The sequence below is a fragment of the Acinonyx jubatus genome, chromosome D4 (assembly GCF_027475565.1).
Source record: "Acinonyx jubatus isolate Ajub_Pintada_27869175 chromosome D4, VMU_Ajub_asm_v1.0, whole genome shotgun sequence".
Classification (NCBI taxonomy): Eukaryota; Metazoa; Chordata; class Mammalia; order Carnivora; family Felidae; genus Acinonyx; species Acinonyx jubatus.
In genome coordinates, this window is record NC_069391.1 from 34,066,463 (window position 1) to 34,080,148 (window position 13,686).

Here is a 13,686-nt window from a genome sequence, read left to right on the forward strand (position 1 = left end):
AACTGAAGTCGGATGCTTAACCGACTGAGCCACCCAGGCGCCCCCCATCCCCTGACTTTTAAACTACATGGCCCTGGGGTGCCTGGGTGGCTCAGTCGGTTAAGCGTCAGACTTTGGCTCAGGTCATGATCTCACAGTTTGTGAATTCCAGACTAGCATTGGGCTCTGTGCTGACAGCTCAGAGCCTGGAGCCTGCTTCAGATTCTGTGTCTCCCTCTCTCTCTCTGTCCCTTCCCTGCTCACACTCTGTCTTTGTCTCTCTCTCAAAAATAAACCTTAAAAATTTTTGAAAAAAAAATTAAACCACATGGCCTTGAAATAGCCCTCCATAAACATTTCAGATCAAAGTTCTCCCTGGAAGCTTCTGTGGTGGCTGAAAGCAGACCTGCTAAGGACCAGTAGGAGATTCTCCAAAGCTAGAGGCAACATTTTCATCTTGAGCTTGCTAAGCACACCCTGGACTCCAAAGCAGGTAGCCTCTGACCTTGATTATGAATTTCAGGCCATCCCCTTCTGTCTTTTGGGGTCTGGCCTGCCTACCTGTGTTTCATATTCTTCAAAAAATCTTTGGCTTTTTCCAGGTGAAGCTTCAGTGTTTCCTCAAGGCTTTGCTGCCTCAGTTGGTCCAAGAGCTTATCAAGGTGGGCTTCCTGGGCCTGGAAGTCATCCCCAAAATAGAAGAAGTAGATGCGAGTTACCAAAGCTCAGAGAGGGCATGTGAGTGGCATACAGAGACCCTGCCACTGCAGATGCAGGCACCCCAGGGCAAATGCAGGACTTTTTCCTATAAAAAGGGGCACCAAATGTGCCACCACATTTACCTTCAATATTCCAGGCTCTTCTCTCTGCCTATATTCTTCTCTGTCTACATCTCTGGAAACCAGCTCAGATGGGACTCCTCAGGGACCACCTGTCCCTTACACCCACCAGGCCCCGGCAGGCCCCCACTACACCTTCCCACAGTGCCTGCTCCTTGCTCTCCTTGTCACCAACTGTATTTGAAATCAGATGCTGGGTGTGCCCCTCCACTCCCTAGACCTTGTGAAGGCAGGTGGGGTGGGGGCCCAGATCATCTCCTGGGGGCACAGGGTGACTGCTGTAAGTAAATGCCCCACACCCCTGGTCTGTCTGTCTCTTATGCACACTCTCTTACAAACACATTTGGATCCAAGGACCCATCACTAGCCCAGACCTGACTCAGGTATAGATTTCTTCTATGACATCCAGGCCCATGACCAAGGTGAGCCTCGGTTTCTCCATCTGTGCAGGTTTTTTAGCTTGAGGCTTTTACATTTGAGTCTAAGATAAGTTTGGGGTTAATTTTTATTTACGATGTGAAGTAAACATGGTGGGATTTTTTTTTTTTTCATTTTCTTTTTCTGGCTTTGCCTCTGAATGCTGGCTAAGGTTACAGGCCACCAAACAGAGTCATCTGGGCGTTGACAACCTGGGTGTGGCCCTTTCCTCATTCCCTGCAGGGGCTCCCCTGGGCGCCAGGAGCCACACCTGTTCCTCCAGGATGTGCTTCTGCCGCTGCTGTTCCATCCTCTTCTCCAGCTCTAGCTCCTGTTCGGACAGCGTGCTCTGATGTGCCTCCCACAGCCTCACGGCCTCTTGGAAGTAGCTGAGGAGATCCGAGCTCTGACATTCTGTCTGCTTGGCCAGGTCCTTGAAGGATTTCTGCAGGGGCAGAACCCAGAGAAGGGGCCCAGGGTGGGGAGAAGGCCCTTCCTCATGGGGCTCCCTCACCAGCCAGTGGAGGTCCCACGTCGCCAAGGGCTGGCTGTCACTGCCTGGGCACCATCCTTCAGGGTCATCTTCCTGGATCCTACATTGGCTCATGGCCCTCCCTCCTCTAGGACAGCTTCTGGTCTGCCCAAAGCCAAGCCTTCAGTTTGGCTGACCCCGAAGTCCCATCTCTAGACCTGTCCCATGCCCACCGAAGTCCCTCATGGGAACAAGGAGAAATTTCAGACCTAGAAGAAAGAAGAAGCCATCCTAGACACCAGCTTGGGCCCTTGGGTGGGCCACACCCATCTCAGCCTGGGAATCTTTCCTTCTTTGGAGTTCCTTGACTCTCAGCATCTGAGCCAACCACCACACTTTGCTATTAAATCCTCACCTCTCCCCATTTTATAAATGTATTTTAGGCATTCATTGGGGCCAGGGGTCAGCAAACAGCCTGTGAACTGAATTTGGCCTTCGGTCTATTTTTGTTTGGCCCTGAGAGCTATGCATAGATTTTACATTTCTTAGCTGCAAAAAAAAAAAAAAAAAAAAAAAAAAAAAAATCAAAAGAAGATATTTACTAATGTGAAAATTATATGAAATTCAAATTTCAATGTCCACAAATAAATAAAACTTTACTGAAACACAGCCACACCCGTTCGTTTCTGCACGGCCCCTGGCTGCTTTTGGGTGACAGCAGCAGAGCGAGAATTTGTTACAGAGACCTGACTGGCTCACAGAGAACTGAAATATTTACTGTGTGGCCCTTGCAGAAAACGTTTGCTCACCCAGCTCCAGACTCTAAGCCTCTTGGAGGCGGGGGCTTATTACTGCTCGTGGCCCTTCAGCGCCCAGACTCAGCAGGGGCTCCAAGGAGCACTCGCTACCTGAGTCCTGTGCAGCACGCGTGTCAGAGGGCAGCTGGGGTGTCGAGGATGAGCCTGGAGCGCCAAAGGGGCTGGCTGTGCAAAGGGGGATGGACTCACTAGTGACAGGAAAGTTGAAGGCCCCCGGACTCCTGGTCTTCTCACAGCCTGGCACTCCGGGTGACGCCCCCTCCCCGCTCCCCAGCCGTGTGGGTCCCCAGCTACGCACGTCCAAGAGCTCCAGCTCCTCTTCCACCTTGCTCTGGAATACTCCCACCATCTGGAAGAAGTATGGGCTCACCAGGCTCTCTGCCTCCTCCTCAGTGAAGGCTTTCCAGTCCAGCAGCTGCTTCTGGAGGGGAGCAAGGCCAAGCCTGGCTTAGGACCAGTGGGGGCTTGACCTCAGTGCCTGGCCCTGCTCCCCGAGGGCTGCCTCTCACCCAGCCTCAGGGGAGACCCTCACAGTGGGGGAGATGGTCCATCTTTACTGTCCGCCCACCAAGGCCAAGTGCTGTGTGCCGTCCCTGTTGTCTCACTGAGTCCCCTGAAGGTGTTCCAATTAGCCCCATTTCACAGATGAGGAAACCGAGGCTCAGAGAAGTGAAGGAACTTGCTGGAGGCCACACCTCTGGCAAGGGGTGGGGCCGGGATCTGAACTCAGAACCGACCTACCATAGACTCTACAGGTATAATCAGGCCTCAGTGTTGCTGCACGTCAGACCCGGCTCCTATTTCCTAAAACTGAATTGTGTCAACTGGCAAGCAGGCTCTTCATATTAATAAAGCCTTGTTTTTTGCACAAAATCTACTATAAACCAATCTCCCCCAAAATGAAAACTTGTCCATAGTTGTATACTTCCGATGCTGCTGAATAGGAGTAACCAAGTGCCCTTTCTCTGTCAAGTCTAATACGCTCCTGGGGTGTGTGCTGACTTCAGCTTATCCCCTGCTGTGCCCGACCAAGGAAGGGAGGATGGGCACAAGGGTCAGCACCCAGGACTAAGGGCCACTGGGCTCCTGGGAGGTCCCAGGCAGCAGGGGGATGGGAGGAGGCTGTCAGGGTCATGGTCCTGGGAAGGTTCTCCTAGGGCAATGGTTTCCCTCCCTTCTCTCCCTCCAGGCTTTACTTCTGAGGTTTGGCGCCCTGATAAAGCTGACTGAGAGGCATGTGGCTGCCCCGAAGCCCACAGAGCAAATGGGCAGCCCTTGGGCCCTTTGTAGACTTGGTCTTCTCATCGCCAGATAGGGCCGGGGACACCCACCCTGCAGGAGCTTGTAGGATTCAACGTGAGTGTCAGCCCACAGGGGTGCAGCACCGCCCCACATGGCACTGTAAAGCACTCTGCCCCCTGTGAATTCAGCTCACCTCCGAGTCTTGGTGGCAGAACAAAAGCTCTACAGACTCAGGAGGGGTGAAGTAGCAGGAACTTGTTGGAGCCAGGATGCAGGGAGGGGGCATATCGACAAAACATCTCCCTGCACCCCAGAAAACCAGGCATTGTAATCGAAGCGGTTTGTGAGTGAACTCGGTAACAGAGGCAGGCGGGGTGGACCGAAGGGCTGGGTGTGACAGCAGTGGTGGCGCTACTTATAAAAAGTGAAGCCCTGGAAATAACCTCCCCCCCATACGACCTCCACTGAATAAATAATGTCAAGTGCTGTAAGTGGTACAGATGGTCAAGGTTGAAGTCTGACATGATCAGAGAGTGTACAACTTCATCCGTGGGGTCAGGGAAGTCTTCCTGCAGGAGGTCATGCCGGGCTATACCTTGAGCGATGGGTGGGAATAACTGGGGGTGGGGGGTCCGGGCAGGGGGATACCCAGAGGCCATTGAGGGCCTGGGGCACACGAGGAGGAAAAGCAGGGGATCCAGGCTGGAGAGGGGCAGGGGCGGGCCAGGAAGGGCACCCACCTTGCACTCCTGCACGCGGGCCAGGCACTCCTGCCAGGTCTTCTCGTACTGCAGGCGGATCTGCATCACGCAGCCCATGTGGTAGGCATCTCCATGGGCAGAAACAAAACATGTCAGCTGCTCTTCCAGAAGGAAGAGGGGAGATTAGAGTTTCCCCTTTGCAAGGGAGGCAGTGTCTCCCTTTAGCGAAGATAACTGAGGTGAGATCATTGGCCCAGAGGCTGGAATCTCCTTCCTTACAAAGTCCCAGACAGCCCAAGATAAGGACCTCAAATGAGTTGTCTTTATCTGTTCTGAATCCATTCTAACCCTCATTCTTGACTCTGTTTCAAGGCTAATAAAACCCTTTTCAGATGGCTGTACCAAATCATAAAACAAGGGTGCAAACTAATCAGAGTTTACAGATCGTGTCTGTGGTTAATTCTTTAAGTGAACAGACTAGCAGAACACTCAGATGCTGACTGATTGATTTTCTCTCCTACGCTTCTACTGCTTCCCACTTTACAATCAACTCAGCACAACTCTTGGTATCGAAGATAAGCAGCTGATGTTTAACGTTGCTGGCCGTTCTAGAAACTGAAAGACAGCACAAAGATGCTGCGGTGGTTGGTCTTTGACAAGGGCTGAGGAAGAGGATGGGGCGGAGGGAAGCTGGGGGTAGATTTAGGACCCCAGGGAGGGCAGACATGCGGTGGAACTGTGAGGAGAGGCTCTGAAGCTGGTTCCTCCATCCCCAGGGCAGCTTCCTAGGCCGGCACATCCTCGCCCTGATCTGTGCTTCCACACTCCTGTACCACACTGACCTCTTCCCGCTCTGACCTCATCGTCTCCAGCTCAGAACTCTGCCCTGGGTTCCCACTCCCTCAGGACGAAGCCCAGCCTCCCACACAAGGTCACGTGGCCAGCACAGTCTGGCCCCTTGGCATGTTCCCACCTCACCTGCCATGTTCTCCTTTCCCCCAAAGCCCCAGCTCTGTCTTGCCCCTGAGCCTCCTCATGTGTGCTATTCTTCCTTCCTGGAAAGCTCTCCCCAGCCCTGGGCTTGGCTGACTCTAACTTGCCTTGCAGTTCTTGACCGGATGATCGCTTCCTTGGCAAGATCTTATATGACCCTTAACCAAGCTGTGACCCCAGAAATACGCTGGTCACCTGTCTGCTCTGCTGTCACATCCTGCGTGGTCTGACTTCTGCTCTGGACTGGAAACACCCAAGGGGTGATCCATCCTGTTGGTTACCAGGGCCCAGCACCATGTCCATCCGTAGGAGGTGCCTGATAAATGGCAGCCATTGCTATCATCTAGGGTCTTGGGACACTTACCCTCAGCATTGTAAGTATATCTTTGCAATCCTTTTTTTTTTTTTTTAATGTTTTTATTTTTGAGACAGAGAGAGACACAGCATGAGCAGGGGAGGGGCAGAGAGAAAGGGAGACGCAGAATCCAAAGCAGGCTCCAGGCTCTGAGCTGTCAGCACAGAGCCTGATGTGGGGCTCAAACCCAAAGACTGTGAGATCGTGACCTGAGCCGAAGTCGGACGCTCAACCGACTGAGCCACCCAGGTGCCCCTACCTTTGCAATTCTAAACCTGAGAGCCCTGGGAGCAATGGTGGGTACTATTAACCAAAGTACCCAGGTCAAGTGCAGGTGTGACACTTCATCAGCTGTGTGACTGTGGGCGGGATACTTCACCTCTCTGAGTCCTTCTCTATCACAGGGGGACAATGACACCACTGACCTTACCAGTTGCTGTCAGCCCCAAAGGAGATGGAAATATCATATATCTTCTAAAGCAAGGCTTGACAAACTTTTTCTATAAAGAGCTAGATAGTAGATATTGCCGGCTTTGCCAGCCATAACGTTTGTGTTGCAACTACTTGTTTCTGCTATTGTAGAGCAGAAGTGGCCAGACACAATATATAAGCAAAGGAGATCAGCTGTGCTCCAGTGAAACTTATTTGCAGACAAGCAGGGACCCATGGGTAGGAGTTTGAGGGCCTTTGATATAGAACATTTTTAAATATTACCATTTACTATTGAACACTCTCCATGTAAGCCAGGCATAGAACTACAACTGCACTGCAGGCTGTAATTCTCATAGCAACTCCACAAGGTAGGTACCTTGATTATTCCTCTTGAGATCCCTATGTTATACAGGAGCAGTTTAAAGCCAAGAGACACCATGACTCCCCCAAGGTCACAGAGCTGGGACAACACAGAGCTGGGGGTAAAACCCACATCTCTCTGACTGCAAGAACACATGTTTGGCGTCTCACATGCTTAGGATCTGACCCCCAAGCTGTCCTCACAGGAGGCCATTGGAGCCATTGCTCTGACTCCTTGCTGGGGTCAAGGTTCAGGGGTCAGAGTGTGTGGCTGGTGTGGCTGCCAGCTGGGCAGTGACCAGGAAGCTGTGGGAGGGAGGAAGAGGGCTCCACCAGGCAAGGTTTCAGAGATCCTACATGAACTCCCAGAGTTCATTCTTCCATCTACATTCCCTCCTTCCTCCAGGGGGACTTGCCCTCACCCCTGAATTCATGATAGACTCTCACAGAAATGATTGGCTACTACTTGAACAGAGTTCTGAAGAGACCCGAGTGGAATCCCACAAACCTCACTCACCAAGGTGCTTATTTAGGGAGTTGAGAGAAGAATGCCATTCAGTCAGCTGAGCTTTGCTGTAATTGGGGGGCAGAAGGTCACTGGGGAAGGAAGATATGACAAGTAAGCCACGCTTGGGTAAAATGTTCACTTACCAGAATTGGTAGCATCTTCAAAGAATGTAGCCCCAGAGTAGTATCTATATAAATACTGAAGAAACAAATGATGTGCTGGGGATTCCTGATGCCAAAAAATATCACTCATAAAAGGTCTCTTTTAATATCAACAAGTCTGTTATTTAGAAAATCAAATTGAATTTTCCTAATGGGAAAAAAACCAAACAATTCACATCACTTGACAAAGAAAGGAAGTCTACGTCTAGGAATAGAATCCAAGATAACGATATGAAATGCACACAAAGTTTATGCATTAAGAGAGTTGCTTAACAGTACTGTTTATAAGCACTCAAAAAATCATAAATAAATTTCATATCCAACAATAGGGATCTAAGTAAAGTACAGTGAATTCTCTTCTGAAGTCATTAAAAATAGTGTTGCAGGGGGGCTTCTGGGTGGCTCAGTCAGTTGAGTGGCCAACTTCAGCTCAGGTCATGATCTCAGGGTTTATGAGTCTGAGCCCCACATCAGGCTCTGTGCTGTCAACCTGTCAGCCAGAGCAGAGGCTCCTTGGGATCCTCTGTCCCCCTCTCTCTGCGCCTCCCCCACTTGTGCTCTCCCCAAAATAAATAAATATATTTTAAAAAATACTGTGGTAGGGGCACCTGGGAGGCTCACTCAGTTAAGCTTCCAACTCTTGATTTCTGCTCAGGTCATGATCTCAGGAAGGGTGAGATCTAGCCCTGCACTGGGGCTTTGCACTGACGGTGCAGAGCCTGTTTGAGATTCTCTCTCTCTTCCCCTCTGCCCTACCCCCCAAAACCCCGTCTGCCCCTCCCCTCTGGCTTGCTTGCCTTCACTCTCTCAAAGAAAAAAAAATAGTGTGGCAGACTGAAAGATGGACAATATCATTAGCTCCTCCCATCAGTCTATTTCTCCACCCCTGGGGCTGGGCTTGGCCCCGTGATTTGCTTTGGCCAATGAGACATTAGCAAACAAGTGGAGGCAGAGTTGGAAAGGCTTGGGTATTTGCCTTGCCCTCTCCTGTTACAGGCAGACTCTGCCACCACCACCAGGCCTCCCAGCTGGGATTAGCCTCCTGGAGACTGAGAGAGCAAGTGGAAAGAACCTCAGCTGCTCCAGCCTAGGCTCCAGATGCAGGAGTGAGGCCACTCTAGACCATCCAGGCCCAGCCAAGCCAGCGCAGACCAGGGGGAACACCCTGTGGGAAACAGCCCGCAGAATAGCGAGAAACAAGAAATTCTGGTTGTTTTAAGCCACTAAATTTTGGGTGGTGTTTAACGGTGTGGAAAGATGTGTATGGCTAGGAGGACTATATAATTTATTGCCAAACCAGGACATTTTTGACAATGGAGAGGGATTCTACTAATGATTATACTAGCACAAGACATGTAACCCAGGATGGTCTTAGGCACCCTACTTATTCATGGTGGGACAGTAAAGAGCAAAAGATAGCTACAAGAGTGTGCACGGCATCGTCTCAAAGCTAAACATTATACTGAATGCAGTATTATATGCTGGGTGGGGTTCTGGAATAGAAAAAGGACAATGGTAGAAAAACTGGTGTATTCTGAAAAAGACTGGTGTTTAGTTAATGGGAATGCATCGAAGTTATCAACGGGAATTCTCCCAGGACTTTGGAAAATTCTCACAGGGGCCCTGGGAATCTTATCAAGACTCCCCAGCCCTGGGCCACCACTGCCCACAAGCCTGCAGAGGTTCCGTGCATGAGCAGAGAAGCAAGGATTCCTACAAGGTCTGGGGCCCTGGGGTTTCAGAAGTAAGGCCTGGAGCTATGGGTCAGGATGGGGTATGGAATCCCATATGAGGCAGTTCCCTGGGTTGGATTAGAAGTCTCCCTGGCTGCTTGACAGGTCAGGAAGGCATAGGTGGGTATCTACACAGTGTGCTTTGTGGGTGTTATCAAGACCTCCTCGCGCAAACAAACCACAAACCCAAACCTTCGCTCTAGACACTCGCTGGAATTCTATGATCAAGGCTTTGCAACTTTAAGTTGTACGTTCCAGCCTGTGTTTGTAGTATACACCTCCAGACACAAATTGTGTCTTCACCCCTTTCTATACTCCCTGTGAAGGAGCTGCTGGGTCGCGTATCTGCACACCCTTGCCTCTGATTTCATAGAGTAGCCTCCAACTTCCTCAGGTCAGGTTGAGTCACACACCAGCTCCATGCTCTGCCTGCAGATGCTGCCATTTTATAGTGTTTCCCAGTGGTGTCCAGAAGCACCAGGGAATACATTTTTCTCTGTGTCTTTGGCCCTGTCTCTCCCTTCCATTCAGGCAGGTAGCCAGCCAGCGCCATGTTCACAGTCTGTCAGAGATATGGTGGTGCAGAAAAGACAGCAGCCTAGAAATCTTTCTGGACTTTGTTCTCAAAGACTAAGTTCTGGGGAGAGCCTAGAGCACTGATGATGGAAGCCTGAGCTGGAGTGGGCCGAGAGCCCTGCAGGGGGAGATGCGCTGGCAGCTGAGAGCTGAGGACCAGGGTTCTCTCCTCACCCAACAGAAGGGGGCTGGAGGCAGGGGTGGACAGAGAGGATGGCAGGTGCCTGGCAGTGGCAGCCTGGGTCCTGCTTCCTGGTGGAAGACTGTGGGGGCAGCTGCCAAGACCCAGGTCCCCGGAGGGAAACACTGCCTGGGCATGAGGACATTCGGGCTCAGGGTAGCCTCCTCAAGAGTCTCGCATCCAGCTGTCTGGAAAGGGCAGCAGTTGCCCTCAGGCATGTGGGTGGATCAAATATAGAGGAACAGACTCTATCACCAGGCCTGCATTGGATGGGGTTTCATAGTTCCCCTCCATGGACAGGACCCCAAGAAAAACGGAGTTTTGCCCAGTTCAGGGACTCAGAGTCAGCAATAAATATAGAGTGGGGCACCTGGTGGCTCAGTAGGTTAAGCGTCTGACTCGGTTTAGGCTCAGGTCATGATCTCACGGTTCGTGAGTTCGAGCCCTGCATCGGTCTTTGCAATGATGGTGCTGAGCCTGCTTGGGATTCTTTCTCTCTCCCTCTCCCTCTGCCCCTCCCCTGCTCGTCCTCTCTGTCTCTCTCTTTCTGATAAACAAATAAACTTAAAAAAATTTAAATTAATATAGAGTTACAGGAAACAAGAAAAGCGATTTACTTTATGTTGAGATTTTTATTCACCTTGTTAATTTTACACCTGCACGAAAATGTGTCTGCCCTGGAGGAGACTGTGTGAGGTTCTAATTGTCACTGATACTTAGGAGAACTTAGGTTCTGTGGTGGGGAGACAAGAGGGTAACCCAGGGTTACCAGGGTTAGGGGTAGGAGGGCCCAAGTTTCACAGGAAAAGGAGGAGCATTTCCCAGCATGTGAAGTGTCTCCACTTGCAGAACCACACATGCTCCATCACTTTACTGAGGGTGGATGCTATAGGACCCCCACATAGTGGGCTTCCAAGGTCTAGAACATTCACTGTGCCCCTCACCAAACAGCTTATTAAGGATCAGAACTGAGTGGGCCTCTACACATCCACAGCCTCTAACAGGTTCCCTGTCTGATGGCAACAGCCTCCTCACTGACCTCCAAGTTTCAGCCTCAGACCCTCCAACTCACCCCCGAAACCGCAGGGCTGTTGGAGACACTCTGCTCCCCACCAGATCTTAGAAAAAAATCCAACCCCTTAACCTGGCCCCTCCTCCCCCACTAACACCCCACCCCCTTTGCCATTGCCTCCTTCCATGTTTCTTGGCACAGTCACACTAAACTTCTTTCCCCAGCAAATGTGTCATGTTCTTTGTCACCACTGGGGCTGGAATGCCCCAGAACAAAGGCCCAGCCAGCCAGCGCAGGACCAGAGAACAAGGAGATGGCCAGGCCTGGAGGATGCCCCAAGAGAAGGGTCAAGGCTGAGGACTGTGACTGCCTCCCCCATGGACCCCCAAAGGCACCCCTCCCCAGGGACCCCTCTCATTGTACCAGATGGTGCAGAGATGCTCCAGCCGCTTTTGCTGCAGGGCTTTCTGGTTCTTCAGCATGCTCTCTATCTCCTTCTTCACATCTGGAGGAGCCCGGATCCTCTCACTGGCCATGAACTCACTGGGTGTCCAGACACGTTGGCACCATGGAGAGGAGGAGCAGGGTGGGGGGGTGGGAAAGAGGGGACGAGGCCCATGGTAAGAACATTCACAATCTAAGCACCCTTACACCACTTCAGCCCCTCCCTCCCCATTGTAGGCCTCTGGGGCAATGATGAGAGGGGGGATCGAAGAGCCAGGGGGCCACCAGCGAGACTCTGGAGTTAAGAGCATGGGACCACTGGGCACAGATCCGGGTGTGGGTCCCGACTGTGGCCAGCCAGCTCTGTGACCTTGGGCAAGTCAGTCCCTTCCTCGGAATCTGTTTCCTCTTCTGTAACGGAGCTAATGAGAATACCTTCCACAGTAGGACCCAGTCAGCAAAGCCCTTAGCACCATGCCTGACTCAAGGGAACTGCCCAGTAAATGCCAGCTCCTGCCATCACTGTGGATGATTACTGACATTTGTAACTTCCAGGCCCAGACCCAGACCAGTCACTTTCCATAGAGCACCTTGCTGAACATCACTGAAACCCTGTCACTGGCGCATCATCATGCCTGTCTGCATAAGGAGAGAAAGGCTCCAAAATGTTCAAGTGCTTGATCAAGGTCACAGGGAAAGTACAGGTGGAGCCAGGTCTCAGTACGCTTTTCTTTCACCCGGGGTGTCAGACTCCGGTGTTCTCCATCTGGAAATCCAGGTGTACAGATGGCCTCCCATCCCCAGACCCACAGCACAGACAGACAGACAGACATTCTTTGGCATCCTCAAACGTCTTGAACTGACAAGCAAAAGAAAGCCTTGTTTGTTGGCCAAAAGCTGCAGGATCCTTGTGTCGGTATTAACAGAAGTGCCACCTGGCAGAGGAAGCAGGGAGATGAGCCCTCTCTTCACCCCTGCTCCCATGGGGACCAAAGCCTGAGGGACCGCCATTCGTCTTGGCCCAGTAACACAGGGTTCTGAGTAACAGTCGAATGGAAATTGGGCAGATAATCAGATGGGTGTTTTCAAACAATTTGTACTGTGATAATTCAGAAAATGCTTATGCGATAACATTTATGAAGAAAATAAGACAGAAAGTGACATATACAGTATGGGTCTAAAGAAGCCTGGGAAGAAATACACCAAAATATCAGCTGTGCTTCTCACTGTGGTGAGAAATTAGTAATGATTTTTAATTTCTTTTTTATACTTTTATCTACTTTAACTTTTAAAAAAGAAAAGAGCACATATTTTTACCCCCAGAAGAACGGGAGTGTTTTGGAGCGAGGACAGAAAGGAGGGTGAGGACCACCGGCTTGCTGGGCCGGCCTTCCAGGTGGGCTGGGGGGAGGCTGCGGGAAGTGTGGGTGGACACGGACCTGAAACTCTGCACCAGGGCCTGCTTCTTGAGAACCTTCCAGGTGTCCACCAGGCCCTTCCAGCGGCGATGGCCCTCGAGCTCCTGCTGCAGCGTGGCCTCCATCAGGTTGACAAACAGCTGGGCGATGGCCCTCCGGTTGCCCAGGAGGGCCTGGTTTATGACCTGTGGTACAGGTGGGCAGGCTCTACATGAGGTGGGGGCGCTCCAAGGTCAGAACAAGGTTCAGCTGGAGACGGACAGGGGGAGGCTGCAGAGGGGCCAGGTGAGGTGCCGGCAGAGGGCCTGGGGCCCAGTGGGCCTGAGTAGGGCAGTGGCAGCATCTGAGGGGCACTGAGGAGTCACTGGGCACTCACGGAAGTTGCCTGGGGCTGAACAGCCGTGGACTGTGACAGGGGTCTTTCCTGAAGACTCACCTATGAACCTTGACTTAAGCATGTGCCTTCAACCCAGCCCCAAGACCGTATCAGATTGTTAAAGAAGCTGATTTTAGCTCACTGGAGATACGTACTCCAGTGGGTTCTTAGTGTTTAGCTGTTTTCTTTCCTTTTCTTTAAATGAATTTGTTCCAAAAGCAGAGTGCTCATGCCATCAGGGACCAGTCAGTCATCTACGGTTGTGATGAGAACGAAGACCCAATTACCAAATGAGACCAGGGCTAGAACATTCTTCTGCAGTCCTCCCAGTGATCCTCACCGGGCATCCTTGGCATGGCAGTGGGGACAATTCTTCATGGTGTGGTACTGTTCTGCTTTTAGTAGCCTGCCCCTCTCAATGAGAGCAGTCTCTCCCATGCCCCCAGGGAGTGGAAGAGCCAAATGTCTCCAGAATTCCCCAAAGCTCTCGGGGCACCGCCCTGGAGCAAGGGTGGGAACCTGCCAAGCTCAGGCGGTAGACATTCCAGTAACAATTTTCGCTGGAACCTGAGGTTTATTGCTGGCTCTACTTCCTAGCTGGTGGTGGGGGGAGAGGGGGACTGGCAGGTATTTCCTAAACCTCCAATTCTTCAGCCACAAGGCGAAGAT

General features: G+C 51.5%; 1 protein-coding gene across 2 annotated transcripts in view; it reads right to left on the reverse strand.

Moving 5' to 3' along the window:
* The window catches only part of CCDC180 (coiled-coil domain containing 180), a 66,572-nt gene that overhangs the window by 42,997 nt on the left and 9,889 nt on the right, over positions 1-13,686 (reverse strand). For both annotated transcript variants that reach the window (XM_053204912.1, XM_053204913.1), the window contains exons 9-15: positions 12,663-12,826; positions 11,203-11,322; positions 7,126-7,205; positions 4,508-4,596; positions 2,824-2,946; positions 1,507-1,680; positions 541-656 (exon numbers count right to left, since the gene is read on the reverse strand). In XM_053204912.1, coding sequence (XP_053060887.1) covers positions 541-656; positions 1,507-1,680; positions 2,824-2,946; positions 4,508-4,596; positions 7,126-7,205; positions 11,203-11,322; positions 12,663-12,826 — 866 coding nt within the window. The remainder of the gene's footprint in view (positions 1-540; positions 657-1,506; positions 1,681-2,823; positions 2,947-4,507; positions 4,597-7,125; positions 7,206-11,202; positions 11,323-12,662; positions 12,827-13,686) is intronic.